This window comes from Thermothielavioides terrestris, chromosome 2 (assembly GCF_000226115.1).
Source record: "Thermothielavioides terrestris NRRL 8126 chromosome 2, complete sequence".
NCBI lineage: Eukaryota > Fungi > Ascomycota > Sordariomycetes > Sordariales > Chaetomiaceae > Thermothielavioides > Thermothielavioides terrestris.
In genome coordinates, this window is record NC_016458.1 from 656,977 (window position 1) to 684,440 (window position 27,464).

Here is a 27,464-nt window from a genome sequence, read left to right on the forward strand (position 1 = left end):
AAGGTAGCGTACTCGCAGGTGACCGATGCACAACCTTGTGGCTTCTGAGAAGCCTCTCATGAAGGCCAAGAAAGGGTGCTCTGAGTAAGGTAACTGTTTGCGGTACGGAGTACGGATACAGGCACGGTGTCTTGCCAAATCAGGTACCTCGAGGCGGTCGAGGTAAGGCAGTCGTAGCCTTTTACGAGATCCAGATAGGGTGCAAAGGCCGTGCCCGCATCCGTACATGGCTGGTAAGTTACGTGTACGGATTAGTCACGTAACACGCTGCAGGATTCTGGAGGAGCACGGGCCATAACCTGGTTTCGCTTCCAGTGGAAGCAAGTCTCAAACGGGCCAGGACTTCGAGAAGGCTGGAAGGCTGGCGTCTGGCAAACAACACAAACCAAACCGTCCGCGAGGCAACATCGACACCACAAACGGGGCAAAAAAGGAAACAATTTCCAAGTCAGGATCGCAACAACTGCATAACCCGCCATGGCTGTGGCGACGACAAATGGTGACGCCGCCTCCGCAGCTGCGGCTGCGCTTGACAACCTCAAGCCGCCGCCTGGGATCATCATCCCGCCGCCGGGCGAAATCCGCGAGGCGATCGAGAAGACGGCCGGGTATGTAATGCGCGGCGGCGCCGGCCTCGAGCAGCGCATCCGCGATAACCATGGGAAGAACCCCAAGTTCAGCTTCTTGATGACCAGCTCCGACCCGTACAACGCGTACTACGAATGGCGCAAGCAGGAGATCAAGGCTGGGAGGGGCACCGCGCTGTCGACCGGCCGCGTCGGCGAGGCAGGTGCCGCGCCCGCCCCAGAAAAGCCCGCGGGGCCGCCGAAGCCGCCCGATTTCCAATTCTCAGCCCGTATGCCTCGAATGAGCCAGAAAGACTTGGAGATCGTGCGACTAACTGCCCTGTTCGTCGCCAAGAACGGGCGCCCCTTCATGACACAGCTTGCCCAGCGTGAGGCCAGCAACCCCCAGTTCCAGTTCCTGATACCCAATCACACGTTCCACAACTTCTTCCAGAGCATGGTCGATCAGTACTCGGTTCTCCTGCGCGAGGGCGGGGTCAGCAGCGACGGGTCGAATGCCCAGCAGGAGCGCATCAACCAGCTGCGCCAGAACGTGGCCGACAAGTTCAAGGTGTTAGCGCGCGCCAAACAGCGAGCAGCGTACGCCAAGTGGCAAGAGGCCGAGAAGGCGAAGCAGGAGGAGGAGGAAGAAAAGAAGAAGATCGAGTTTGCGCGGATCGACTGGAACGACTTCGTCGTCGTCGAGACCATCGTCTTCACAGAGGCAGACGACCAGGCGAACCTCCCACCTCCGACAACGCTCAATGACCTTCAATACGCATCGCTAGAAGAGAAAAACAAGGTGTCGGTCAGTTCGAGTCTCCGCATCGAGGAAGCCTTCCCGTTCGAGGATACCAGCTACAATGCGTATCCTCCGCAAACGTACGGCGTACAGGCACCGGCGGCGCAGCAGCCACCACCGGCTGCCAACGCCCCTGCGCCCCAGGCGCACGGTGCTCCCGTGCACCTTGCCGCGCGGACGAGACCCTCCGAGGAGGAGACAGAGGCGCAGAAGATGCAAGAGAAGGAACAGGAACGCCTCCGCACGCAACAGGCCCAAGCCGAGGCCCGCAGTGGCCCGGCGCCCATGAAGATCAAGGAGGACTACGTCCCACGTGCAGCTCAGCGGGCGGCGAACAAGTTCGGCACACAGACTGCAATGTGCCCGAACTGCAAGCAGCAAATACCACTCAACGAGATGGACGAACATATGAGGAGTGAGTGCTCTCCATACCAGCATGTGTCCCCGCATCGGCGTGCTAACGGATTGCAGTCGAGCTACTTGATCCTCGGTGGAAAGAGCAGAAGGCCAAGGCCGAGGCTCGATATGCCACGACCAACCTCTCCACAGTGGACGTGGCCAACAACTTGAAACGCCTAGCCAGCCAGCGAAGCGATGTCTTCGACACCACCACAGGGCAGGCCGTTTCCGAAGAAGAACTGGCGCGGCGGAAGAAAGTTGCGCTGCACGCCTTCGATGGCAACCCGGACGGCAAGAGCCAAGCGCACATCAACCAGCTCCAGACATTCAATCTAGACGAGCAAATCCGAGCTATCCACCAGAAGTTTGCCGACAAGAAGTGACAGCTTTGGCAAGGCTGTTTGTTTTTGCTCTTCACCCCTCTCCGTTCTGCGAGACCAGAACCGGGAGAAAGGCGCCAGAGGAAGCCGCGCGAGGCGAAACCTGAGAAAGAAGGCAGTTTATGGGAGTTTGTGTACATATGGGATAGAGCCGGCCGAAGGTGAGAAGACATTGCCTTTTCTATTATCTTGCGAGGCTCATGCCAACTGGCTTCACAGCAACCCAGCCCGGCAGGAGCATAGGGCTGGCTGCTGACGGCAACAATCTGGGCTCTTCGGCAGCGCAAACTGGATAATGGTAGTACCCGGTACGGGCATGTACAGTAGCAGCGCCGAAATACAGCACGGTGGTTGTATTCGGACCTAGGTGAGCTTGCGGTTGTGGTGGCGAGCCTGGCGGACAACGAACGAATGTTCCCGACGGTCCTCGTCGGTCCGATACGAGCGGACCAGGATCTTGGTCATTACCCGCAGCTTTGGCAGCTTTGGTCACAACTGCGCAGGGATCTGGAGGCTTGGCAGTCCAACGCCACCACCCCGCCTCTTTGATCAGTCGAGATAGGTCGTATCGACGGATTACCTTACCTTCCTACAGGTGCCTACTAATTCTCTCGGCGACTGGCACTTCCTCCTGCTGGCGCAACTTTGCAAAAGCGACCCAAGGCGCGCGGCGCATTGACGCATCGACAAACCGCCTTTTTTTCACAACAGGAAAAGGGTAGGGGCCGTGCCCTTCCAGGTCAGCCCCGCCGAGGAGAAGCAACAAGCAACATCAAACATTCCACATACCTCAACATGATGGCGTCGCAAACGACCGGCACGACGCAAGCGGCCGGCGCCAGCGCCGAGCAACAACAGACTGCGCCGCAGAAGTCCCCGACTTCCCCCACCACCAACACCGCCGCCACCGCCGCCGCCGCGGCAGCGCGGCTGCACCGGCCGATCCTGCAGTCGATCCCGGACACGCGGCCGCAGTCGTTCGACGAGATCTACGGCCCGCCCGAGAACTTCCTGGAGATCGAGGTGCGCAACCCGCAGACGCACGGGATCGGGCGGCACATGTACACCGACTACGAGATCGTGTGCCGCACCAACATCCCCGCCTTCAAGCTGCGCGCGTCGTCGGTGCGCCGCCGCTACTCCGACTTCGAGTACTTCCGCGACATCCTCGAGCGCGAGAGCGCCCGCGTCACCATCCCGCCGCTGCCCGGAAAGGTGTTCACCAACCGCTTCAGCGACGACGTCATCGAGGGCCGCCGCGCCGGGCTCGAGAAGTTCCTCAAGATCGTCGTCGGCCATCCGCTGCTGCAGACCGGCAGCAAGGTGCTGGCCGCGTTCGTGCAGGGTGAGTTTTTGGTACTCTCGTTGTGTCTGTCTGTGCACATGCCCATGGGGGAATGGCGAAGGTTGGGGGGCAAATGAAACTGACGGACCATATATTACATCTTCAGACCCCAACTGGGACCGCAACGCGTGGTGACGCTGCCCAGGCGGCGGGCCTCGACGCCCGCCATCTCCGACGAGCTCCCCCCCGCCCGGTTTGTCAAGGCTGAGGGCTCTATTTGCCGAACGAAACTCTACGGACAAGGATACGGATAAGGGCTATCCACACAAGCCCAAGAAGCTGCGGAAACGGCCGCCGCGAGGTTGGTTTGAAGCCCACAAGTTGGGCGCCGACGATGGTGATTGATTTGACAGAATGGATCGAGACTCGAGACACCGAAGTGCCTGCCTTACCAGCGTTGTTATTGGCATGGAAGGGATGCGCGGTGAGGGTTGATGGTTGGAACATGCTCGGGGGAATCAGCGGGAAGACGAAATCTGCCTCGAACGGCCAAGGTGAGGTTGAGGGAGGACAAACGAGCAAGGAGACAACTCGTTCCGCAGGACCACTAAACAACTTGATATTGCGTCTTCGTTTTCTGGCAAGTTGTTGTTTTCCATTACTTTGGGTCTTCAACAACACGAGATATCCAGTCTACATTTCTCTCAGCCAGTTATTCGGAGTCATCAACAACGGTGCATTTGACTTGATAAATGGGCGTCCCACATTTGCAGCTTAGTAAATAGTAGGAACCGCGAGGCGAGACCGAACGAGGCCTGCGTCATTATTCAGCTGCCCTGAGATCTGCTCCAGAAACTTGGTGGATTGATGATGCTGGAGGGGATATCCATCATTCCATCCAACCCAGCATCCAGCATCCAACATGAAGCATCCAGCGCCTTTCCAGCTTCTGTCCTCGTCATGGACCTGCCGTTGCCAGTATGCATCTTCCCTTTCTGAACCGCCTCATCGTACACTTCCATGCCAGCGTTCGTTCAGTCCCCCGCAAAGTGAAGAAGGATGCAACGCAAGCCCCGTCCGAAGTCCGCCGAATCGTACACACCCCACGCAACTTCTCCTGGCCATGTGCCGTCCGTCAACCATGTTGACAACCGCCCGTTTTTTATCTTCACGCATTCCCCCATGCTCCCCAAAACGCCAAACACAACCTGCTGAATGCAAGAAAAGGGGTGTAGACAGAGAAAATACAAAGAAAGAAAAAAAGCAGAGTAGATGCAGCCCCGACCGATCCGATCTATGGTTCCCTTTTCTATAGGTGATCGCAAGAGGGTACATGACAGTAGGGTATCTGTCGAGAATTCACAAGGGGCGCGGGGTGTTTTGAGCGGCGTTTGTTGGTGACGTCCACTGGAAAAGGAAATCCCGCCCGGATAAGATGGGGACGACGCCCCAGACGGTACGGGCCGCGCCCAGGTCGTCGGATGCTAAGTGTGATTAGTAATTTTACATGGTGGTGTACAGTTTGTTCGAAGGGCCGAGGTGTCTGCTGCAGCGCCAGAGCGAGACGACGGGCGAGGGGCGACGGATCCGGCGGGGTAGGTCATGCCGGAGTGTTGAGGAGTCGGAGAATGCTCTCGTACATGCCGAACATGATGGCCGCGCTAGGCACCGTCCGGAGCAGGTGCGGGGTCATGCCGCCGTAGAGGCCGAGCATGCCCTCCTCCTTGAAGACGAGCTTGAAGCATTGGATGAGGCCGGTGTACTTGGGCCGGCCATCGGCCATGGGGGCCTGCCGCAGGCGGGTGCGAGCAACCTGCCAACAAAAAGTCAGTCAGCGTTTCTGTTGCCCGTGACGGAAGGCGAGAAAGGCGGGGGGACCCATACTTCATGTGGGTAGGTCAGGACAGCCGCGACAAGTTTCGCAAAGCCCGCAGCTCCGAACTTGCCGGTCCAGTCGACCGTGTGATCCCACCAGTTCTTCGGCCTGCCGCTGAGTACGATGCGCTCCTCTCTCCTGGCCAGCGACCGCTTGATCTGCTCGTAGAGCATCCAGTGCATGGTCGACTCGGCCACGCCCAGGTAGCTCGCGCTCATGCCCTTGTAGAGGCCCCGGACGCCCTCCTCGCGCAGCACCTGCCGGATGCAGTCCACGCTGTTCTTGTAGCGCCTCTTGGCGACACCGCCGCTCTCTATCGCCATGTTCTTGTCGAGTTGTAGGCGCGTCTTGACCATCCAGATGGGATTCGTCGCTGTGCTGGTGGCGATGCCGGCGAGGGCGGCCGCGCTGAGGTGCACCCAGGCCGAGTCCTTGCCGTCATTGAGGTACTCCCCGATTATGCGCTTGCCGTTGCCGTACGTGAAGAAGTTGATGGAGCGGGCGGGGATGACCCCGACGAGGTTCGGGCCGAGCCCCTTGAAGAGCGCGCGTGGTCCTTCCTGGCGGTAGACGGACCCGAGGATAGATACGGTTTCGCTGAAGTGGAATGCGACCGCCCGCAACGGGTTCATGGATGCCGGGTGTGCAGCCCTGGAGGCTTTGATCTGCGCTTGATAGAAGTCGGATTGAAGTCGCGTCTTGAGCACATCAAGCGGTGCGGTCAGCGTGGCAGCCGTCATGCCCCCGATTCTGGTGGCAGAAGGCAAGATCAGTATGGCACGAGCCGCGCTAGATTCCAGCATTCGACATCCCCGGCAGCCTTACCCTCCCGCCACCATGTGCGCCCATGACTTTGCAAAGGGCGTTGCCCTGCGGCGGTTGACGATTGGGTCCCCTTGGCGCGACTCGGGATTGATGTCGCCTGTCTCACGCGACTGAGTGAGGGGGGCATCGCCGTGCGATGTGGTCTTCTCGGGGCTACCAGGCATCGCCCTGGCGGCAGAGGCGGAAGCCATGGTCGCTTCCCGGGCGCTTCGGCAAGGGAGGAGGGAGATCGAAGGGAGATCGGTCGGAAACTAGCGTCCCGGCAGATCCACAAGACTAATGCCGAAATGCCCCCTTTGCCTCTCTTGAAGTCCAAACTAGGCGATCTGCATTGCTGTTGTCGACGTGGGAAGCCCGTCGCAAAACTAGACCGAGAGCGATCAACTGGCATCGATAATATTGGATGAGATAAGGAGTGCAAGTGTTCTTGAACTTTTTTGCGTCAGTGAGCGAGACACGCTCATTGGCTCCGGCGGTTAATCTTCGGGTGGCGCGGTGCTGTGTGCACGTCATCACGTGAGGTCGTTCACTGGTCACTACGGTGGTGTTCTGCACGGACCCTTTCTTCAGCAAGCATTCTCGCTCACGCCAGAATGGCTGGCTTTCTCGCATTTGTTTACTGAAAAAGGAGAGCTTCCAGAACATCACTGCAAGTCCAAATCAGAGCCGCCGTGGGCAAACTCCACTAATGCCACAGCAAACAACGTCAAAAGGCGCAAGTTTTTCACTGTAGTTTTTTAATGGAAGGAGACGTTTGGGAATTTTTGAGTTAACTATGCTGTATGTCCGCGAGTCCCGTTACCTGCGAAAAGCCCAAAAAAAGGGGGCGAGAAAGGCGAGTCTCGAGAGGCCCATCCCATCCACCATTCCTGACCACACCACAACGCTGGCCGTCCCATAAAGGGGTCGACCCCTGAGACTGGCGGGTCCACATCCTGGCTTTGGCCATCATGGCTCCCCGAACTACCCCTAGCGCCCTAGTGTAGTTCCTGTCCTGGCCAGAAAAACGGCGGTCATATCATTGACCTAGGTCCTTTTTTTTATGATTTTTTTTCTTTTCGATTTTTCTCCTTTTTTGGTTCCTTTTTCACGATATTACTGCTAGACCGGTGACCACCAGGACAGATCAACGAATAGCATCTGCCCCTTGATTCGTGGTACGCCCGGCCTGCATAGTGTGCGGTGTCGAAAAGACGACCAAAAACCCAGCACTCCTGGGCCATGTCGTTCAGTGGAAGAAAAAGAAAGAAAAGAGCCCTTTACCGAAGGAAATTGCGGAGAAATGAACTGGCGCTGCACGCTTGTGAGCGCTCGTCAAATCAATCTGATTTGTGTCGGGATGAATCGACCTGATTTGTAGTTGGGGTGCGCGGCTCTAGCACATCAGATCGCGGTTGGTGAGCTAGAATGGAGACTAGTTCGGATGTCCGAAATATCGTCGAGAAATTCAGATCGCGGTTCCCGCGGACAGAGCCGACGAAGATGGGATCCCGACTTCCGGAACCTTCTGAAGATCAGATCGCGACCGAGTTGGGATCGCGACAGGCCTGCTTGGCCAATGAAAATCAACTGTGATGCATAGTGCGGGCGAGATGGTATCGCGAAACAAAAACATCAGATCGCGGTTGTCCGAGAAGAAAAAAAGAAAGAAAGCCCCAGCAGTCTTGGGAACTCCCCAAGAGCACAGGGCTCCTCCAAGAGCACAGGGCTCCTCCTCCCTCAGTTAATGGGACGCCTCAAGCTGTCTGGTCGGGCCACGGGGAAACACCCGACGAAGCACCTGCTGGAGAGCACAAAGCTCCTGGCGTGCCACCTTCGCCAGCGTGAGGTTCTCCAGCGCCTTGCCGACCGGCAGGTTGGTCTCGCACCAGATGTAGCCGAAGTAGAGGGAGGTGAAGCATGCCTTGCGCTGGATCTCGTTGCGCTCGGCCGCGGACTTGGAGTGGATGTAGCGGGTCGTCTCCTCGCGGATGACGGCGATGTACCATTCCAGCACGTCGAGCGGGATGCCCGGGCGGGGGCAGATGGTGTGCAGGTGAACCCACTCCTCCGCGAAGCGCGGCTGGTTGAACATGCGGGCACGCTCCGGCTCCATCCCAGCGAGCACGGCGATGTTATCCTTCTGCACCACCGAGAAACCGGGGCAGAGCATGGCGGCCGTGACCAGGCGTTTCAGGAGCTGCTCGTTGATCATGGTCTCCTGCATGCGGTTGCCGCGCTGGAGAGCTTGCTGCAGCAGGACGATCATCTTCATGGTGCCCTCCACGATGGAGTGCCGCTGCGCGACCGTGATGTAGTCCGACATGTACCAAGGGAACTTCTTGATTGTCGAGATCATGCACTCATAGGGCCGCTGGGGGCACTCCTTGGAGTACGGAGACTGCGGTTGGCGTGCAGGGTTAGCATGCTGCGGAGCCTTCTTTCTCACGGAAAACAACGGGAAAATGGGAACTCACGCGCTGGGGCATCTCGACGTGCTTGACAAGCATTGTCAGCTCCTCCTCGGTCACGAAGCCCTTGAACGTCTTCCACGGCTGGCCCTCGACCGGCGCCTGGATCACCGGCTTCGCGTTATCCCAGTAGACGCCGCTAGCAAGCGGGAACAGATCCTGCATGAGAGCAGCCTGGCTGGACAACTGGATCTCAACGGGACGGTCCCCCAGGCGAGCGGGGCGGCCCTTTTGAATGTTGTCCTTATGTCGCTCGACGGCCCGAATGGCGTCCTGCGGGGTGATGAACTCGACGTAGCAGTCTTGGGTCTTGGAGGAAACACGCTCCATGATGATGTGCACCGGCTCCTGGTTGTCGTTGAGGATCCTGGAATTGCGCCCGAGGAAGGCAATGATCTCGGCGCGCTTAGTAGCAAAGGGGATCTAGAGTAGACACGTTAGTCAGATGGGCGAGAACTGTTTGGGCTTGCGGAGCGGCGTGAAGCGGCATACATTCTTGATCTTGATGACTCCGTGGCTCACGGGACCACCTTGGGTCGTGGCGTCGATGAACGGGAAGTTCTGCTCGCTCAGGCCGACGTCCTGGCTCGGCACGCCCGCCGGACCCTCGGTGAGCTTGTTGAGCTGTGCCGAACGAAGGGCGCGAATCTCGGCCGAGGCCGGGACATAGAACATCTGGCGGGGCATCAAGGTCGGCATGTTGTCCTCCGGCAGCTGAGGAAGGGCAAGGGCCTGAGAGAAACTCGGAAACGCAGTGGCGCTGCTTGCCGTCGGGGACACGAAGGGGTCGGCATTCGGCTCCATGGGGTTGGGGCCTGGGTTCTTCTTCCACCCAGCGTCCGGGAGAAGGCTGAATGCCGGGGGCGGCGGCAAGTACAGGGGCGTCCCGGCGGCACGCGGCGCAAAGTTACGAGGCTCAGTCTGGTTGTACTGATTGGGGGGGAAGACTGACGCAGGGGTGAACATCTGATTCTCGCCGACCTTCTTGGGCGCGTGAGAGGGCGTCGTGACCGGACTCATGTAAGGAAAGTTGGAACCCGGAGCCGTTCCATGCTTGACGCCGTATCCCGAGGGCTGTGGAGTGTTATAAGCGACGCTCGCAGGGTTGTAAGTCACCGGCGTGGTCCCCCAAGGGTTGCTCGAGGTGTTGGCCATCTGCGGATACTGCACCGAGGTGCGATTGATGCTCGGGGTTTTGTCGTAGTGAGTATTCCAGCCCTGGCTGTAGCTTGGCTGTATTCCCTGAGGCGCGTTCGTCTGGGAACGGGCACCAAGCTGCAAAGCCTATCAGTTCCGCAATTCAGGGTCAAGGTCAGAGGGTCGTTTACCGTTGCGCCAGCCCAGTTCTGAAGGCTGCTTGCTGCGATGACCTTGGCGTTGGAAGCCGTGGAGTCCTGTTCACGGGTCTTGTTGACCGTCGACATCGTGCTCGTCTGGGTAACACCATTAGCAACGAACAATCGGCCAGAGGTAAGTGAAGAAGAGAGAGATCAAGGAGCCAGCACGTACAAAGGTGTTGGCACGGGCATTCAGCCGACCACCGGCATTGCTCTTAGGGGTGGTCTCCGAGTACCGCCCAGTTCCGATGGGCGCAATCGGGTTGCGGTGAGCGGACGAAGACGTGTTGGCGAGGTTTGCATCAGCCGACAACATATCCTTGCGGGAGTGAGCGCCTACATGGCGCGAAGGGGCACAGCCTGCAGTCGGGGTCGAAGTCGCGTTGCTGTTGTCCTCGAAATCGCGAAGCAAGACGCCGCCACCAGTGTCCTCGGTATCGCCAGAGTCGACGAACATGGCAAAGCGGCTCTTGGAATTCTGCTTGGGCAGCAAAGCTTCGGCGGTCGACTCGCCTCTATCGTTTGCGCCGGTCGCCATCCTAAAGGGCCAGGTCAGAGAGGGAAATGGGAAGCTCGGCTCTAGAGAATTGAAAGTCAGCGATCAGGTTCAGTGGGCAGCAGCTGGCGAGAAACGCTTGGAACGTAAGAAAAGGGAAGCCGAACGGGTAGCACCCTGCTGCCTGGGCCACATCGCGACTGCAGAGCAATGTTGCTGGGGTCGCAGTTGAGGAAAGAATATCGGTAATAATAATAATAATAGCACTGCGCAGGTAGCGATTATCTAACCTGGTAGATGGAGGGGGAGGAGCTGGCGGCTGGGAAGGGCCACTTGGGGAAGAGAAGTGAAGAGCGGGCAGGCGAAAAGCCAGTCGCAACTTTGTGTGTTGTGGTGGGGAGAGGAAGTGGAAGAGAGTGCGAGCGATGCTTGGAATAAATATTGGAACGCAGGGTGGAAGCTGGGGCCAAGTTGAAGCTGGTGGAAAAAGAGTGAGTGTGGAAGGGATTTTTGGAAGAGGGTGTGCAAGAGAGTGTAGAAGAGTGCGAGATCAATGGCTAGAATAAATATCTGGGAGGCAGGTTGTTGGGCATGTTGGGGTAGGCACCGGGGACCAAGTTGAGGATGGCAGAAGGGACGGCGGAACGGGATGTTGAAAGCGACTGCGAAGGAACAGTGGAGGAGAAGGCGGCCGTAACAAACGTATCGAAGAAATACATACCTCGAACGTGGGTGAGAGAGGTCGATGAGATGACCGCCCGGGCCCCGGAGATGCTGGAGAGTGTGGTAAAGCCAGGAAGGGAAGACGGCAGGGCTGACGGCCGCACGCGAACGATGGGAAGAGGGCCACGCTAATCCGCGGGGACGACGCGTGGTTACCGCAAGGTGATCTGGGCCAGGGGATTGCTCAAAGGAGACACGGTGAAGCGGCTGGGTGGTGAGGTTGTCGGGATGAAAACCTCAAGTGAGCAGTTGAACTGGGGGTATGGTGCGCAGCAGCGGCTAAAACAGCCGTCAAGGAGAAGACTGCGACGATCGACGAGGATGTGGTGGAGGAAAGAAGACCGCAACGATCGACAAGGTGGTAGTTGGGGAAAGAAGATCGCGGAGATTGACGAGGATGTGGTGGGGGAAAGAAGACCGTGACGACCGACCAGAATGTGTTTGGGGAAAGAAGCTGAGGGCGTGTTTGGGGAAAGAAGCTGGCATGGGCTGTGGATAGATATTGGGGAGGGTGGAGGAGAGGATGTGGTTGGGAAAAGAAGCTGGCATGGGCTGTGCATAGATATTGGGGAGGGTTGAGGATAGAGCCGATTGTAGCGGCTCCAAGACATACCTTGAGGACCGGCCTATGATGTTGGGTAGGTACTTGCTGAGAATCGTAGATGGTGATATTGGGATGACACTCTGCTGAGCGTATATGGCGAGAAGAAGGACAGAACAGTGTCTCGCTAGGTCCCGGAAGTATGTCAGAGGGGCACTAATCGTTGCGGAGATGAAACACTGACCTCGAAGAAATCGATACGGGCAATGGGGCAATGTCTGCTAGACAAACGGTTGATGAGAGACGGAGAAGTTCGAAGAGTTGTCGATGACAGGATTGGTGGCAAAGATAGCAAGGGAGAATGTGGGAGAGGGAACAATAAGGGGGTCGTGGGAACAGCGACTTGGAGGCATTAGGTGACTCGAACACGTACAATAAGGGGGGATGGAAGTCACGACGGGGGAAGACAATAGGAAGCGCGTAATTGAATGCATTTTTTTCCGGCGGAAGGGCAAGGGCATGCACCAGCGGACAAGAGTATAGGTTGACGGATGGGACTTTTGAACTAAACACAATAGCAACAGAATAGTGACAATAGAATTTCCCGGGGTGAAGAACCGGAACGTAAGTGGAGCCACCATGCTCCTGCTCGACAAAGCACGGAACGAGATAAATAACTCCAACCACCGCCAGTGGGATCAAGCACGCTGGGAGCGGGATGAACAAGTGGCCGTCAGCAAGTGCATGTCAGGTTTTGAAACACGAAGACTGGAGAACGAGCAGTCTCTGAGCACCCGAACGCAATATGAAAGGGCATCAACAAGAGAAAGATTTAACGCTGAATTCAAAAATCTGTAGAGTGCTCCACGTTAGCGAAGCCTGCAGTGTCTTAGAACAGGGTGCTTTGAATGAGAGAGCAGTACTACGCTTCTCGATGGTCAACAAAGGGTGACCAGAAGGATGACCAGAAGGGTGACCAACCTGCACCTCTCCTTTAGACTCGACCATCAAGAGGGCATGCCTCGGGAGACTGGATCAGCGGGACCGAGGTCGTTCACGTTTTCACTATATCGCTACACGCTTGGACGAGGGCGCAGACCTTGACGTGCCAACAACTCGACAGGCAGCTGCATGCAGGTGGGTCTGAAGACCGTCGGTCGAGGGAGTAGCAGCGGACGGTGGAGGTGAGGTCGACGCGGATAGTGAAGGACGTTGGAAGATGAAATCTCGAGGGACATCGGAAGTCGGACTCCGCTAAGGATCAAACGAGCCTTTGGACCCTGATTGCGGACAAGACTGTAAGGGATTAGTATACTCAGGGTGTATGGAGAAGTTTCAGTTAGCGTTCGGAATGAGATCGCAGCCGAGAGTCGAGGGTCGGCAAGTGGGTGCGATCCTCGAACTCTGACTTGCGACGGCCAGAGAGAGAGTCGGGCTTGCAGCTGTTTCGATAGTCTGGACGGGATAATGACAATCGCACTAGAGTAGAGACCTCAGGGTCGCCTGGACCCTACCTGGGGGATGTTAGTATGCCGGTGTAGTGATCATCAGCCCATCCAGTAGCCAGAACTTGAGTTTTATCGTGGACAAGCATGGGTATGGGCAAGATGCCGGGATGGCCTCCCCAAGCATGCCACCGTGAACGTCAAGCGCGGATTGTCCCGGTCATGTTCTGATCCCGGGCAGGATACCCTTCGCCAGAACCACAGACCGCGATGATTGAGAACCAAGACTACGTCCTCGAGGTCAACGTTCGACACGACTCAAAGCTCATGGTATAAATCGTGTTCTCATTGACAGCCTGAGCGCCGTTTCTCTCAATCGAACTAGAGGCCGGTCAGACAGAAAGCCAGAACGAGCTTGGCAATGGTAGAAAAGACTTACCGGTGTCAAGAAGGACTCCGCTACAAAACGCGCCCGCGCATTCAACTATTACCAGAGCGTCAGCCAGGTGCAACAGGCGCGGTAAAGCGGATGGTGGAGGAAGCATAGCATACGAATAACTTCATCTCCGAAATCTCCTTATCCACCTCTTCCATAAACTGAATAATGAAGTCAACCAGCTTGTGCTTCAGCATCTCCTCGGTATGGAAGTTCGTGATAAGGAAGGAGATATCGTATCCCTGGCGCCCGTGCCGTCAGTCTCATGGGATCGCCCGGAACATGCAAGCGGGGCGTCGGGGGGGCAGTTTCCAACCTTGATGGGCTTCCTCCGAAGGATGAAGAAGGACTCAGCGCGCTGGGTCAGGAAGCGGGTGAACTTGTGGACCAAGATGTGCTCGATCTCGTCGGCCTGCTTGATCTTTATGCTGATGCGTACGCTGTTGATGCTGGGCTCGATGAGCACGCGCTCGTTCTCGTTCCGCGCAATGGTCAGCGGCGTCAGCAGCACCTCGGGCGATGTCCGCGCCTCGACCTCGGGAACATTGTGCCGCTCCGCTGTTTGCGACGCAAAGTTGGAGAGACAGAGAGCAGCCGTCAAACTGCTGCGGACAGCCTGGAGGTACGGACGGAGCGACTGCGACTGTTCGGGGAGCAACGGGTCAGCTTCGTCCTGCAGTGCACGTTGCATCAACACAGGGATAATCGTGTGGTCAAATCTCACCATGGTGCTGGTGCTGATAGGTTGCGCGCCTGAGTCCAGCAATGGGCCATCTACGGCCCAGCAATTCGGCTTGCTGACAGTGTTGCCGGTGTGTTGTAATCCCAGGCAGTGTGGCAGGAGCCGGCTGAGTACTCCTGATGTCGGTAGGGTACCTGCGGATGGAGGCGGGGCACCAGGCCCGCTCGCATACCGCAAGGCACAAGGCCACCCTTGTTACGTAATCCCAAGTACCGAGTTACCTGAGGTTGATTGAGCTCGCAGGGGTCCACGGTTTCTTCACCTTCGCACCCCGCGCTTCACCCTTGCACAACATCCGCCACCCGGTGGCTTTGGAAGCGCAGGCTTGACTGTTGGGCACGACACCTATACAACATAAAAGAGGGTTGGCTGCCTGAGCCTGACAGTATCTCCTCTCAGCCATTACCAGTCCCTCCCTTTTTTTATTTCCTTTCCCTTTCTGGCCGCAGCTCCAAGCCCCCACCTTGAAAGATGGCAACCGTCAACGGTAGGTTGCTGCTCCCTTTCCTTGGGCCCTCCGGACTCCGTTCCACGCTGGGCTAACCGAACCTGTTCCCCAGTGGTAATAAAGCACCAAGGCAAAAAGTACGACGTCGAGGTTGACACGTCTGCGACTGGCGAGCTTCTCAAGTATCAACTGTTCAGTCTCACCGGCGTCGAGCCTGAGCGGCAGAAGATTCTAATCAAGGGCGGTCAACTCAAGGATGACACCGACCTGAGCAAGCTCGGGCTGAAGCCCGGCCAGGTCATCATGATGATGGGTACGCCAGGCGAGGGCGGGGGCCAGATCGTGCGGCCGACCGAGAAGATCAAGTTCCTCGAAGACATGACCGAGGCCGAGGCCGCGCAGCAGGCCGGAGCCATCCCCGCTGGCCTGGTCAATCTCGGCAACACCTGCTACCTCAACTCGACGCTACAGGCTCTGCGCTCCATTCCTGAGCTCCAGGATGCTCTTGCGAAGCACAAACACACGTCCATGTCGGAAATTCCTCAGCTGGACATCACGAACCAGCTCAAGGACCTCTTCAAGGACATGTCAGAGACACAAGGCGGCATGTCGCCGTTCACGTTTCTGAATGCTCTGCGGGTGACCTATCCCCAGTTCGCCGAGCGCTCGAAGAAAGGGCCGGGCTACGCCCAGCAGGATGCCGAGGAGGCGTGGTCCCAGATCGTTTCGCAGCTGAGACAAAAGCTTCGGGGGCCTGAACCGGCCGAAGGCGACACCGCCAGGGCCGGGTCCTTCGTGGACAAATACATGGCTGGGGAGTTCTCCAGCACGCTTGAATGCAACGAGCCCGAGGCCCGCGAGGGTGGCGAGCAACCAACCTCAGCCAAGGAGACGTTTCTCAAGCTCAACTGCCACATCGATAGTCAGACTGCTCACTTGAGGGATGGCCTCGTGAGCGGCCTAACGGAGAAGATCGAGAAGCGATCGGAGGTGTTGGGCAGGGATGCCACGTACACCAAGACGTCCAGGATCTCGCGGCTACCAAAGTATCTCACTGTCCACTTTGTGCGCTTCTTCTGGAAGCGCGACGTCCAGAAGAAGGCCAAGATCATGCGCAAGGTGACGTTCCCGCACGAGCTGGATGCCGTCGAGTTCTGCACGGACGAGCTGAAAAAGGCCCTCATCCCTGTCCGAGACAAGGTGCGCGAGGTGCGCAAGGATGAGGAGGACATTGAGCGGGCTCGCAAGCGCCGAAAGAAGAACCACATGCTGGACGGCGAAGTACCGGGCGAGAAGAAGGAAGGCGCCAAGAAGGACGACAAGAAGGACGACAAGAAGGACGACAAGAAGCCCGCCAAGTCGGCGGACGGCGACGTTGAGATGGCCGAGACGTTCAAGACGGAGGCCGAGTGGGAGGCGGAGAAGGAGGCGGCGCTCTTGGAGTCCAAAAAGGAGCTGAACGCCTTGATCGATCCGGATCTCCGGAAAGACGAGGGCGCCAACCACTCGGGCCTCTACGAGCTCCGCGCGGTCGTCACTCACCAGGGCGCCAGCGCCGACAGCGGCCACTACACGGCGTACGTCAAAAAGACGGGCCCCAAGGATCCCGTCACCGGCAAGATCGGCGAGGAGGACGGCAAGTGGTGGTGGTTCAACGACGATAAAGTGACCGAAGTGACGTCGGACAAGATCGACGCGCTGGCGGGCGGCGGCGAGTCGCACTCGGCGCTCATCCTCCTCTACAAGGCCATTCCCCTTCCTACCGCCGAAGGTGTGATGGAATAAGTGAGGTCTGACTTGCTAATTTCTCGGGGGATGTGGGCTACAGACGGGCACGGCGTTGGCTGCTGAATCTACACCGGCGCCGGGGCGTACGGAGGGCAATGAAGTTGTCATCTTGCAGGACCACATCTGGTAGACCGGCCACGCTATGTTAGACAAAGTGTCCGAACTCATGAAAGATTGCTCGGGGTATCTGATATCTGATTTGAGTGATATGTCCAATATGCAAACATGGCCGCGAGGAGCCGCAGCCCGGTCCGACTCTCCAGAGTAATGCAACTTGGGCGAGCCAGACTTCCCAACTGCAAGACCGCCCATAATGAGGCCTCAACACCGTGGCGGTCCTAACAAGCAACCCGTTTAAGGGTAGTTCAACATCCCTCAACGTGATGGTCGGCCGCATGTCCTTCACGCCCCCCTTCCCTTTTCAACCTCCCGGGCCGTGTCCTTCATCAGCAGCCTTAATCCGCGCCCGCACCCCAGCTAGCTTGTCCTCGATCTCGGCCTTGCGCCTCTCCAGATCTGCCCGATGCTGCTCGAGAATCGCCACCTTTTCCTCCAGCGTGGCCTCCGTAACTCTCTTTTTCTCCTGTTGGGAACGTGTGAGTGAACTAGCAGATAGACCAGGGAACAACAGGATTGCGGGGCCGGGGCCGGGGCAGGTTTTTATTTTCGGGTTCGGTCCATGTTGGGGTGGGAGAGGGGCGGTAGGTAGGTAGGTACGTACGGCCTTCCACTCCTGCTGCGTCTTGAGCCCCGCGCCGTAGATGGTGGCGGTGATGGTCACGGCGGCGAAGAGGCCCGTCCAGAGCATGACCTTCCATTTCGGGGTCTGTCTGGATTGTGACGCGGCGGCTGCTCCCGCCGGTGATGGCGATGCTCTGGAGGGTGTTGATGCCGTCCTCGCGGCGGCTCGGGCGGCCGAGGCAGCGGCTTTTGCTGCTGCTGCTGCTCGCGCAGCTGGCGGTGATGGCGGCATAATGGTGGGAGGAGGAATAAAAGAAACAGGAGGTGATTTCACCCTCGCAATGGCAAAGGCGGGGAGGCTCGGGCCCATCAATCCCAATACTGGCGCCAGATGATTTTGCAGTCTTCGACCTTGGTTGTCCTCGGCCTCGTGGGCCTGTCACGGTGCAGAAGCGTCGGGGCTGGGCGGCGGCTGCCACCGGAGAAGTGGTTGAATGCAAGCCCCAAGCCGTGATGAAGGTATTTGTTCTCCAACCCCGATTCCGCTCCCACGCCGAGACCGCGCAGCGGACTTGTCAATCTCCTCGCCCTGATTTCACTCCGCCGGGCATTGATATGGCGGGCTTCGACGTCGTCGTCCTCTTCGTCACTGCTCTCGCAGCTCTGTGGAGAAAGAGTCGCGGTGCATCTCGGCCGAAAATCCGGCGGCGCTTGGCGCAACCGTGCCGGGCCGTTGCAGGAGGGGTAAGGCATCAGCTCGATTCCAGCGGCCCAGCTGGGCGAATCAGCGCCTGCTCGCGCCAAAAATCGGTTCCACATTTCCCGCTGCCGGCTGCTTGGCGCGCTTCTTCCCGTTGCTGCTTTGGTTCCTCTCAGCAGTGACGAAAGATATGTGAGAATCCGGCGAGTTCGTGGTCTGAATAATCGCCCTGCAGTGTTAATGACAAAGTTAGTCCGGTGCCCAGACGAGGCTTCAAGACCAATGCGTCTTATAGCGATCGAGCTGCGTCCGCGGCCTTTGGTTGCTGTTGTTTCGTCGTGCGTTTCTGCTGCACACCCCCTGAGACCGTCCAATTCTGCGTTCCAAGCTTGTTGAGCCTCTGGGGTAAGCGAGCTCTCGGGCGCCTGCGATTCGCTTATTCCTCGAGTGGTGAGGACAAGCTGGAACGGTTCGTGCCCCTCGGGCCAAGCCGCGACGAGCCGCCATTCATCCCAAGCCTGCGCGCATCGGCCCTCTCCAATCCAGAATCAGACCCTGGCCCCTCAGGAGCGGCCCCTCTCGGCTGTCGCTACCGCCCGGTCTGTTTGATGTCCATCGCATCGGCCTGCTGTCTCAGTTTCACAGCATCCTGTCTCCGCACGGCGCAGTGACCCTTCCCCCGGCCCGGGCGATCAGGTTGCTGACCCGCAGCCATGTCCACTCCGCGCGTCTTCATCGTCCGCCATGGCGAGACCGAGTGGTCGCTCAACGGCCGCCACACCGGGTCGACCGATATCCCCCTGACGGCCAACGGCGAAAAGCGGGTCCTGGCAACGGGAAAGGCGCTTGTCGGCAACGACCGTTTGATTGTTCCCAGCAAACTGGCCCACATGTGAGTTTCCTCCGACGGTAGGGCCACGGCTCCCTATTTGCCTCTATTCCATCGTCCGGGCCTCGGACGTGGGATGCACGCAAAGACGAGCGGCCGTGGCGTGCTTGGCTTCCCGCCCGCCACGGCATAGACAGGCCGGATCGCCAGGTGACCTGCCGATCCACCTGCGCCGTCCCGGCGTCTTTTCAATGCATGGCGTGTTTTATTCCCCAGACCGCTCACGCCAGGCATTGACTGTGTCACAGCTACGTGTCTCCGAGACGGCGGGCGCAGCGAACGCTGGAGCTGCTCAACCTGGTCCACAAGGAGCAACTGCCGTGGAACGCCCATGGCGAACCCTTCTGTGAGGGCCGCCGGTGTGAGGCCAAGATTGAAGTCACCGAGGACATCCGGGAATGGGACTACGGCGACTACGAGGGCATCACCACGCCGCAGATCAAAGAACTCCGGAAGCAGCAGGGCCTAGATCCTAACTGGGATATCTGGAGAGACGGCTGCCCAGGGGGAGAGTGAGTCCTCGTTTCCCCGCTCTCTGCTCTAGGCATTTGCCAGTTTCATTCATCTTACGCTCATCGCAGGAGCCCGTCAGACATCACTGAGCGCCTTGACCGGCTCATCAAGGAGATCCGTGAGAAGTGGTCCGTGACATCCGAGCTCTCTATTTTTGCCCGATTGCGGTTTCGGGTAGCTCGTGGTTGCTCCCGATGGCCCGATTAGGGAAGAAGTATTGACTCGCATTGTCGAACAGGCATGCGCCGGTGATGAGCAAGCCAAAGGGGGAGGCGGCGAACGGCGACGTTCTAATAGTCGCCCACGGCCACATCCTCCGGGCATTTGCGCAGCATTGGGCTGGCCAGTCTCTTGATGGCGGGCCTTCTTTCCTTCTAGAAGCAGGTGGTGTCGGTACTTTGAGGTGAGTATGAGTACCGCCACTCCTACTTCTTTAATCTCACTGCTGAACTTCTATGCTTGAAGCTACGAGCACCACAATATCAACGAACCAGCCATCCTCCTCGGCGGTGCCTTCATCGTGGACCTCCCAGGTACGTTAACCCGCCGGATGGCGTTTTGGTCGCCGGGGCAGTGTTCCTATTCCAAGGATCTTCGATACCTTACTCTTAATTCTACCAGCGGCTTCCGCTAACATGTGGGCTGAAGAAGTGCAGCAGAAACTGAACGAGGGCGCGTGAAATACATGGGCTGCCTAACCTCACTAGAATCCCTACACCACCGACACGGGCAGTCAAGCGTTCAACGAGACGCGGCCATGGACTACTTTCTTCCTCTGATTACCCCATTCATTCAGCGTTTGGATAGACATAGAACGCGAACTGTTGTATCTCAATTCGCAGCGGTGTGATCGGTGTGATTCTGGCGCTGTCACGATCTCTAAACTGATTCCCCCTTAGGCCAGTAAACATTGATTCTGTTCCCCCCCAATTTCAAGCCTTGGTCCCGCGCGCGATGAAGATCCTCCTCCTCACTTCGGTGCCGTTCTCCTTGGAGAAGTGGAACACCACACCCGCCTCCACCAGCGCGAAATCCTTTCCCACTCCAGCCTCCTCGTAGATGCGCCTGATCGTCTCCTCGGAGAAGCCGTGGTGCGTGACGGTCTGCGTGGCCGGATGCGAGGGCTGCACATGGCAGTCAGCATGTTGCGTTACGGGGGTCAATGATACCTCAGTCCATTAATGTGCCCGATGGTCCGCTCTCCCTGGAGCCGAGCCTCAAGACCGGCAAATCGAGGGGACCAGGGGCGGAGAAGAAATTGTTGCTGCGAGGGCCAAGGAAGAGACTTACATCCGGCTTGTCATGGGCGAAGAAATCCAAGATCACGAGCACGCCTCCCGTCTTGAGCCGCTCGGCCAGCCGGCGAGCCGCCAGGGCCGGGTCATCGAAGTGATGGAACCCGAGCCCGACGGCGGCCACGTCAAAGGAGAAGAACTCGGGCGCGGCAAACGCCGCTGGGTTGGGGTCCTCGGGAACGCAGAGGTTGCCTTGGTAGGCATGCATCTCCGAGTGGGTGAGGCCCTGGATGGCGTCAGTCGGCCTGGAGGAAATATGGGGACCAGAACAAACGGGATGGCCAGTTAACATCACATACCTGGTTCTCCGCGCGGGCGTTGTAGGCAGCTACCTGGTGAGAGTTAGTTGCACCGAGCCCGAGAGCAGGAGGGACTCTGAGTTGGAGTGGCCGCCGAGGAGGAGCAACTTGCCATGTTCTCTGACAGATCGATGCCGACACATTGCGTGGTGTAAGGAGCGAGCGCCTGTGGCAGGGTGATCAGAATTCAGAGCACGGGCTGCGGAGGAGGGACGTCTCCTGCGTTGCTGCCTTGGCCGGGGGTCAAGTGCACTACGCCGCGAGCATCCCGCGATGTCTCTTACCCTAGATACTGCGGCGGGATTTCGTCAGCGATCCGGATATTCTTGGTTTTCATCGGACTTGAAACTTGGAGAGCAGGGCAGGGAGACAAGCATCCTCCCGCGGCCGAACATTGCCTCACCCACGATTCGCTGAGCTTGGGGCCGGGGAGAGGGGAGAGATGAAAGGGAGTCGAAAAGAACCGGGCAGAACAACGGTGCTGGGAGAGAGCGAACATACCGACACCGGTTCCGCAAGCATAGTCCAACAGTCTCACAGTCTTCCCTGCTTGGGCCGCTTGACCATTCTTGCCTCCGTCGTCTTCGTTCCCATCGTCGTCTTCGCTCTCGTCGTCATCAACCCAGTCCGCGCCAATGAAGTCGAGTCGCGCACGGATCTCTTCAATCAACCTGTTAAGCGTCTTCTCATGCTTGCTGTCGTAGGTTGCCGCCTCTTTACTGGAGGAAGGATCAGTTGCGTCAGGGTCCCGTCTGAGAAAGGGGGGAGGGACGGAGGTGACGGGGGGTTCTAGAAAGCTGTCGGCGTGTCCCGGCTCGACAATATAGCCATCGGCGGCGGTTTTGTGAGCATACTTACTTGAAATATTCCTGGTTATGTCCCGACGCAGAAATCGCGACCTCGTGCTGATGTGCCGATGAAGCAGACATTCTGGCGCCTTGCTGGACGTCCAGGGGGGGAGGCAAACAGCTTATTCGAGAAAGCGCAGTCAACTTCGCTCGTTCACGGTGTTTTGCTGCTCGAAAACGGCCCCCCAAAAAGCGAAACGATGCAACTTTGTTGATCATATATCACTGGCCTGTCACAGAAAAAGGTTGGTCAACGGTGAATTCATTCTTCTGCTATTTAACTAAGTTCTGTCCGCCCGTGGTCTGCGGAAACATCTCGGCCACTTTTGACTCGACGTGATGTGGAGCTGTAGTATGCAAGCATACTGGAAAACCGCCGCGAAGCAGACTCGGAGAGAAACGCGGAATTCCAGATTCAGTAAACATTGTGCTGGGCAATCGAGGTGAGGTTTGGGAAACTCTCTCTCCCGAGAGTTTGATGAGGTCAATGGCGGCCCCGAAGGAACGAATTCAACGTGCTACCAAACCGTCCGGTATGATCCGTGCATGACGGTCCATGAGTTTATGGAGACGGGCGAGGAATATTCATTTGAGCAGATCAGCAGACACAAAGTAGCACAGTTCCACCTGTCTTCGTCCTGGCCGACGAACCAGACCTGAACGTCCAATTCTGTGCACTGCAAACAAAGCCGGGACGACACTTGAGCGTCGACACCCACGGTCGGACAGTGGCCCGGGGCGGGACGGGAGCGGGACGGGTGAGGTTGCAACGGGACGGACAATGCAACAGCATCCTGTGGGAGCCAGAGCTAGTGTATGTACCTCACTAGTCGGTGTACACGCAGTACGGTGCCGGTCTGCCTACCGTGGGGTCCAAAAGTTTGGGCCAGCCCAATGAGAAAAGACCCAGGCTGGGAGATCGCCAATTTGCGGCACGGCAGATGCGATGGGTGAGAAAGGGGCGCACGCACACACGCACGTCGCAGAAACAGGAAACAGGCCTTCGTTCTCGAATCCTGGTTCCTCGATAACTCCCCCGCAGTTCGCAATTGGTGTGATAAAGAACAGCAGAAGAAGAGGTACTGTGTTAAGAAATAAGCTGGGATAATGGCGCGGCGCGCTGACAGGTTGGTAAGCTCGGTACCTAGGGTAAACTCAGTTCCAGGGCCGATTGGCGTGCGCCCTTTTGCGCACTTGGCCGCGATAGGCAAGCGACACCGGCGCCCCGGACAGGGTGGGACGCGAAATCCCCGACTAGCGGCTGTTAGCGCGGCTTGGGGGTGGCTGACAAACGGGTACCGTCGAGCGATCTCGCTGGCGATCCCACGAAAGGGAAACGCAAGACCCCGCCTCGGTCCGCAGTCACGGGGGAGACACGCCCCCGGGGTGGCTGAGCGGTATCCCCGTTCGATAGGATTGCGCGGCGTCGTGTTACGGGGGGACCAAGCATTCCACAGTACGAATTACTCCGTACCTATGTTCCATCAATAACGTTGACTACAATATACTCTAGCGCGTGAGAAGAAAGACTCGCATCATTACCAGTCACATTGAGATTAACTGTACACTACAGTAGTTAAATAGGAAAATGTAGTGTAAGATGAAATGCTGGTCCTTGCCCCCCCTCTCGTCTCACACGCCACGCGCAAGAATTTGTGCGACGCAAGCCATGCTTCAACAAATCTGCAGGGTGGCACGACAATGTCAGGCGTTTTTGCCGGTGAGTTCTTCCCCCCCAGTCGAGCCGAATGGGAGGGAAGGGGGGAGCGGTTCCCAGCAAATCCCCTCGCGCGGGTGTCTGCTGGGAAGCGGCCTGTTGCTGCTGCACGGCGAACAGAGCGGCAAGAGGCTTGCATGCAACCCGGCTGTGCGAGAGCGGGGAGGAATGGCCTCGGTGGCAGGGTTGCGAAACGAGGAGAGAGGGTGGCGAGCGGCACGGCGACAATGTTGCGAGACCCCCCTTCCTCTCAGCTTTGCCATCCTTGTGATCAGTGGAGGTGAGCATGCAGCGCACCTCGCAGTAAGGTATTCGCAGACGCAGGAGGTAGGAAACTACGCAGTCCGATGGATGTAGGCATGTATGTGCTCTGCGTCCATACTGCAGTAGTGTACGGCTGCGTGCGGCTGGTTGGTCTCAACCAGACGCCGTGATCCGGGTCCATCCATGCCTTCTGTCGCTTCGCATTCTTGGCCTGAACGTTTTGGGTCATCGGCAGGGGTCGACCGAGGGCGGGCTTGATGATGTGCACCTCTGGGGTCTCACAAGACCTGTCTTCCCGTCCGTACCCGTCCCGAGCGGAGCTGCTGTCAGATCCCACATTTTGCGGCGACGCATCTCGGGACGCTTCAGCGTGTTACAGCGCACTGGGTAATACCTGCGCCACCTATTATTGGGTCGAAACGCCTTGCAGTGCAACCCCAGACGGACCATTGGGCGGCTTCTAGCGGGCCTTCCAGGCCGCCCTCTTGGGCTGTCAGAGGCGTCGTCGTCATGCCCGTCCATGAACCTCCCAGCAGGGATGTGGACTGCCAGACCGTTGGAGACACCGTCGACAGCCAGCCTACCTACATCCCTGGTATCGCTGCTGTACTCTGAGCAGCTGTTGCTGTACGGAAGATTGCAGCACGGTGGAAGGAGTATGCATGGTAACGGTGACCATGCATGCGCCCGGGGCGTGATGTGATCAGCAGAATGCTGGCGTCTTTAAATGCCTGACCAGGCAAGGCAGGATGTGGTTCGCAACGAACGACCGTCACGCTTGAAATGTACGGCGCCAAGCCGGTTGCAGGTCCTGCTCGATGTGCGACGGCTCTCACCGCTTGTTTGCCCGGTTTGCCTGTTTCGCGCGAGCTGGTACCAGACCCGAGGATCGATCCCATTGCAAGCCTCTGCCCACTGGTTTTTGTCGTGCCACGGCGGTGCTGATTCGGCATGTCGGCCGTCGTTCCCCCCAGCATTGGCCATTGGGGGCGGCCAAGGCATCCCGGGACCAAACGTCTTACCCGAGCCGGCGCGGTCCACCGTTCCATTGTGCAGGTTGTTGATGACTGTGAAACCGGCATAAATTAGGCTATGCCGCCCGAGAGACATCGGCCACCTCACGTTAACCGTGAGCCCGCACGCGCTGTTGCCAGCTCATCGCCCAGACCATGCTCCCGGCCCGGCCCTCAGAAACAGAAACGGCACGCAGCGGCCAATCAACTCGTGGCGGGTGCACCCGGCCGGCCGATCGATGGGTGCATGAAAAACGAATTGACTCGGCCAGTCAATTTCCTTGCCGCTGGTGCTGGTTGGCCGAAAGCCGCCGTGAGAATAAAGGATTTTGCCTGCAAGCCCTTCAGGTATTGCCGAAGAGGTGCATTCACACCGTGCAGCATCCCGCTGCGCTCCCGTGTGGCATCAATATGTGGCTGGCAGCCCGAGCCGTGCCGGTTTGACTTTTCTTCTGTTGTGCTCCGTAGTGTGCGGTGGTGTGCCTACCGCGGGCATGCAACTTCCGTGGCGGGCGACGGGAACGCCTCCTTTTCCTCTCGGCAAGGAGTCGCTTGCCCGTCTCACCCGACACCGGGCTGGCCACCCCGGCGACGTTCGGATGGCAGGCTGCAGAGCCGCCGCGCACGGGTCACCATCCGCTTCCCTCCTCCTGCCATGGAGGATTGTGACAGTTGTTGGGGCAAGGATCGGCTCCGAGACCCTGGTCGTCCGATTCCGGCGGTCAAGCCGCTGGCTCAGCCCTACATGGGGAGAAGCAATTCCAGCAATGCTGAGCTGGTCGTGTCAGGCGACGCTGACACACGCATACACTTTAGTGTATTAGGCAAGGGAAAGGGAGGCGATGACGGGCATGGCACTCCGGGAAGCGCGGAACGGGATGGACATATTCTGTAGTGTACAGTGGAGTGTACACGTGTAAGGCAAGTCCATGTAATGCGACCAGTGCTCCGTCCAGACGTATGTATTCCGTACCTTGGTAAATTTCCCTGGGCCACCCCTCCCTCCACTGCAACGTGGCACAACAGGGCACCCTGGCTGCTCGTACCCCGGCCAAATTGAAGGCGCGCGGGAGAGCACGCTGATTGGGGATTGCAAACCGACACGAAAGGAGGAAGGAAGCCAGGCGACAGGGGGGAGAGGGGCAAACGGGACCGACTGCAGCCCGTTTCTGCCGGCCACTCGCCCGGTCGCATCGGCAGCAGGATTTGCGAGACCAGAGCGAGGCATCCACTCGTTAGTTAGTGCATACCAGTTAACGGTAAACGTTTCTTGCGAGAGAGACTCTCTTATGCACAGTAAATCCAGTCTTTTGACATGAAGACAGCGAGCCTCACAAGTGCACGACGGGAGGCAGTTAGGTAGTTACCACACAATGCTGCGTTTGCAGATCGTCATGGAACTCACACCTAACTGGCGCATCAGTACCGCTTGCCCCTGGTAGTATGCAGTTGATCCGTGTGTGGGCAGCGTTAAGGACTCCGTATCGGAGGATGCTTTCCGCAGGAGGCAAGGCGTGACGCCGGTCTATCACTGCAGTGAAGGCGTATCCAAACCAACGCCGTTTCCTGATGCGGTTTACAGACTTCGGGTGGAACCCCGAGGACGAAGAGGCGCCATCAAACAGTGCGACGGCTGGGACGGCTGGCCGGATCTTGGCGGTCGACCCGTTCCTCAGCCCAGCAACCGCGCGGAAGGGATATGTGGGGCGCATAAGATTTTGTTCACGTGACTGCCAAGACAAAAGTTGATTGGTTTCTGGCCACCGTGATTGGGCCCGTGGTCGGCCAACAGGGCGTGCGATAGGCCACAACAGACCGGGGAAGGGAAGCACGAACCGACCCGGTGTGATGATGATGGCGCCCGTCGAAACTTGTGGAGCGAACCGGTGTGAGTTCCGCGGACCCCGGAAGACTCGGTAGTTACGCACCCGTGTAGCCGCCTTACTTTTTTGGCGGTTCTGCGAGAACCGCGCAGGTGCTGTGCCAGGATGTTGGTTCGCGCCACCGAACTGCGTCAGCGCCAGCGCAGGTTGGGTTGGCTGGCTTCGCAGCCCATCTTTTTTGTTCGGATTCGGATGCCCGCAATTGTCTCTCGGCGTGGCACCAGCTGACGCGACCTGGCCGCCTTTATGCGATGACATTATTTCAAACAACGCAGTATTGTTGTCATTGTCGTTGTCGTCGTTATTGTTCGCCTGTTTTGTTGAATGGCGAGTTCTCTGGCGGCAACCGCCCGCCGCTGATGGATTCTCCACGAGAGGTCTGCAGCAATTGTCTCGGGGGCTTCCGGGCCGTCATGGCCAACAACAACTCAGCTCCAGGCCGCTTCCGATCTAACCTTGGTCAGCTGAGCTCAGGTAACTGGGCCGTTCAATTGGGACTCGAGCTATCGTTTTTTAAACCAGGATCTTGCTTGTCTTGTGGTGGCGGTAACGATCACCGATGTCTGCAGGGTTTGAGTGGTTATGCTGCGTCAGCAACCGAGTGATCTGGCCTCGTTCTCCCGTAGGCGCCGACCAAGCATCCACGGTCGGCTCGGCCGCGGAGACAGGCCACCCAAGTCATCACGGTCCTCTCTTTGTATCAAAGCTATGGTGTAGGCGAGATGGCGGAGTGGTACCTACCTCCGTATTCAGTTCCGCGCCCCATCCGTCGACCACCCGTGTAGTGTAGTCCGCCTACCGTGATATTATGGGTACGCCTGCA

General features: G+C 58.2%; 9 protein-coding genes across 9 annotated transcripts; 4 read left to right on the top strand and 5 right to left on the bottom strand.

Annotated features, from left to right (window-relative positions):
* Positions 1-477: 477 nt before the first annotated feature.
* On the top strand, positions 478-2,150 carry THITE_2086470 (uncharacterized protein; the record flags this gene model as incomplete). Its single annotated transcript, XM_003651266.1, has 2 exons — positions 478-1,783; positions 1,840-2,150. The coding sequence occupies 2 exons, from the start codon at positions 478-480 to the stop codon at positions 2,148-2,150; spliced, it is 1,617 nt and encodes a 538-aa protein (XP_003651314.1).
* Positions 2,151-2,529: 379 nt separating this feature from the next.
* Positions 2,530-3,985, top strand: THITE_2111424 (uncharacterized protein). Its single transcript, XM_003651267.1, has 3 exons — positions 2,530-3,492; positions 3,599-3,793; positions 3,857-3,985. The coding sequence occupies exons 1-2, from the start codon at positions 2,943-2,945 to the stop codon at positions 3,625-3,627; spliced, it is 579 nt and encodes a 192-aa protein (XP_003651315.1). The 5' UTR covers positions 2,530-2,942; the 3' UTR covers positions 3,628-3,793; positions 3,857-3,985.
* A 904-nt stretch (positions 3,986-4,889) lies between these two features.
* Positions 4,890-6,533, bottom strand: THITE_2111426 (uncharacterized protein). Its single transcript, XM_003651268.1, has 3 exons — positions 6,134-6,533; positions 5,317-6,058; positions 4,890-5,245 (listed from the first exon to the last, which is right to left on the bottom strand). Exons 1-3 carry the CDS (start codon positions 6,322-6,324, stop codon positions 5,033-5,035), a joined length of 1,146 nt encoding a protein of 381 aa, XP_003651316.1. The 5' UTR covers positions 6,325-6,533; the 3' UTR covers positions 4,890-5,032.
* A 1,323-nt stretch (positions 6,534-7,856) lies between these two features.
* THITE_37843 (uncharacterized protein) lies at positions 7,857-9,258 on the bottom strand (the record flags this gene model as incomplete). Its single annotated transcript, XM_003651269.1, has 3 exons — positions 7,857-8,513; positions 8,590-9,006; positions 9,076-9,258. 3 exons carry the CDS (start codon positions 9,256-9,258, stop codon positions 7,857-7,859), a joined length of 1,257 nt encoding a protein of 418 aa, XP_003651317.1.
* A 3,887-nt stretch (positions 9,259-13,145) lies between these two features.
* Positions 13,146-14,454, bottom strand: THITE_2111430 (uncharacterized protein). Its single transcript, XM_003651270.1, has 5 exons — positions 14,286-14,454; positions 13,878-14,204; positions 13,678-13,803; positions 13,565-13,609; positions 13,146-13,506 (listed from the first exon to the last, which is right to left on the bottom strand). The coding sequence occupies exons 1-5, from the start codon at positions 14,286-14,288 to the stop codon at positions 13,498-13,500; spliced, it is 510 nt and encodes a 169-aa protein (XP_003651318.1). The 5' UTR covers positions 14,289-14,454; the 3' UTR covers positions 13,146-13,497.
* Positions 14,455-14,561: 107 nt separating this feature from the next.
* On the top strand, positions 14,562-16,729 carry THITE_2111431 (uncharacterized protein). Its single transcript, XM_003651271.1, has 2 exons — positions 14,562-14,790; positions 14,864-16,729. The coding sequence occupies exons 1-2, from the start codon at positions 14,775-14,777 to the stop codon at positions 16,534-16,536; spliced, it is 1,689 nt and encodes a 562-aa protein (XP_003651319.1). The 5' UTR covers positions 14,562-14,774; the 3' UTR covers positions 16,537-16,729.
* Positions 16,730-16,748: 19 nt separating this feature from the next.
* THITE_2111432 (uncharacterized protein) lies at positions 16,749-17,692 on the bottom strand. The gene is made up of 2 exons (XM_003651272.1): positions 17,261-17,692; positions 16,749-17,122 (listed from the first exon to the last, which is right to left on the bottom strand). Exons 1-2 carry the CDS (start codon positions 17,510-17,512, stop codon positions 16,961-16,963), a joined length of 414 nt encoding a protein of 137 aa, XP_003651320.1. The 5' UTR covers positions 17,513-17,692; the 3' UTR covers positions 16,749-16,960.
* A 783-nt stretch (positions 17,693-18,475) lies between these two features.
* Positions 18,476-20,128, top strand: THITE_2111434 (uncharacterized protein). The gene is made up of 6 exons (XM_003651273.1): positions 18,476-18,812; positions 19,058-19,321; positions 19,391-19,450; positions 19,561-19,725; positions 19,788-19,855; positions 19,971-20,128. The coding sequence occupies exons 1-6, from the start codon at positions 18,634-18,636 to the stop codon at positions 20,000-20,002; spliced, it is 768 nt and encodes a 255-aa protein (XP_003651321.1). The 5' UTR covers positions 18,476-18,633; the 3' UTR covers positions 20,003-20,128.
* Positions 20,129-20,254: 126 nt separating this feature from the next.
* Positions 20,255-21,845, bottom strand: THITE_2048153 (uncharacterized protein; the record flags this gene model as incomplete). The annotated part of the gene is made up of 7 exons (XM_003651274.1): positions 20,255-20,446; positions 20,613-20,843; positions 20,917-20,945; positions 21,025-21,082; positions 21,201-21,208; positions 21,418-21,635; positions 21,775-21,845. 7 exons carry the CDS (start codon positions 21,843-21,845, stop codon positions 20,255-20,257), a joined length of 807 nt encoding a protein of 268 aa, XP_003651322.1.
* Positions 21,846-27,464: the final 5,619 nt, after the last annotated feature.

What these genes read in the sequence shown, in the direction of transcription:
- THITE_2111424 (XM_003651267.1), top strand. Translation starts at nt 2,943, where the DNA reads ATGATGGCGTCGCAAACGACCGGCACGACGCAAGCGGCCGGCGCCAGC. An exon ending in GCTGGCCGCGTTCGTGCAGG is followed by an intron (nt 3,493 to 3,598) that starts GTGAGTTTTTGG and finishes TTACATCTTCAG; the next exon opens with ACCCCAACTGGGACCGCAAC.
- THITE_2111426 (XM_003651268.1), bottom strand. Translation starts at nt 6,324, where the DNA reads ATGGCTTCCGCCTCTGCCGCCAGGGCGATGCCTGGTAGCCCCGAGAAG. An exon ending in GCGCACATGGTGGCGGGAGG is followed by an intron (nt 6,059 to 6,133) that starts GTAAGGCTGCCG and finishes TTCTGCCACCAG; the next exon opens with AATCGGGGGCATGACGGCTG. An exon ending in TCCTGACCTACCCACATGAA is followed by an intron (nt 5,246 to 5,316) that starts GTATGGGTCCCC and finishes TTTTGTTGGCAG; the next exon opens with GTTGCTCGCACCCGCCTGCG.
- THITE_2111430 (XM_003651270.1), bottom strand. An exon ending in TTCGGAGGAAGCCCATCAAG is followed by an intron (nt 13,804 to 13,877) that starts GTTGGAAACTGC and finishes CACGGGCGCCAG; the next exon opens with GGATACGATATCTCCTTCCT. An exon ending in TTTCGGAGATGAAGTTATTC is followed by an intron (nt 13,610 to 13,677) that starts GTATGCTATGCT and finishes CTCTGGTAATAG; the next exon opens with TTGAATGCGCGGGCGCGTTT.
- THITE_2111432 (XM_003651272.1), bottom strand. Translation starts at nt 17,512, where the DNA reads ATGCCGCCATCACCGCCAGCTGCGCGAGCAGCAGCAGCAGCAAAAGCC. An exon ending in CGCAGCAGGAGTGGAAGGCC is followed by an intron (nt 17,123 to 17,260) that starts GTACGTACCTAC and finishes CGTTCCCAACAG; the next exon opens with GAGAAAAAGAGAGTTACGGA.
- THITE_2111434 (XM_003651273.1), top strand. Translation starts at nt 18,634, where the DNA reads ATGTCCACTCCGCGCGTCTTCATCGTCCGCCATGGCGAGACCGAGTGG. An exon ending in GGTGGTGTCGGTACTTTGAG is followed by an intron (nt 19,726 to 19,787) that starts GTGAGTATGAGT and finishes CTATGCTTGAAG; the next exon opens with CTACGAGCACCACAATATCA. An exon ending in CTTCATCGTGGACCTCCCAG is followed by an intron (nt 19,856 to 19,970) that starts GTACGTTAACCC and finishes TGTGGGCTGAAG; the next exon opens with AAGTGCAGCAGAAACTGAAC.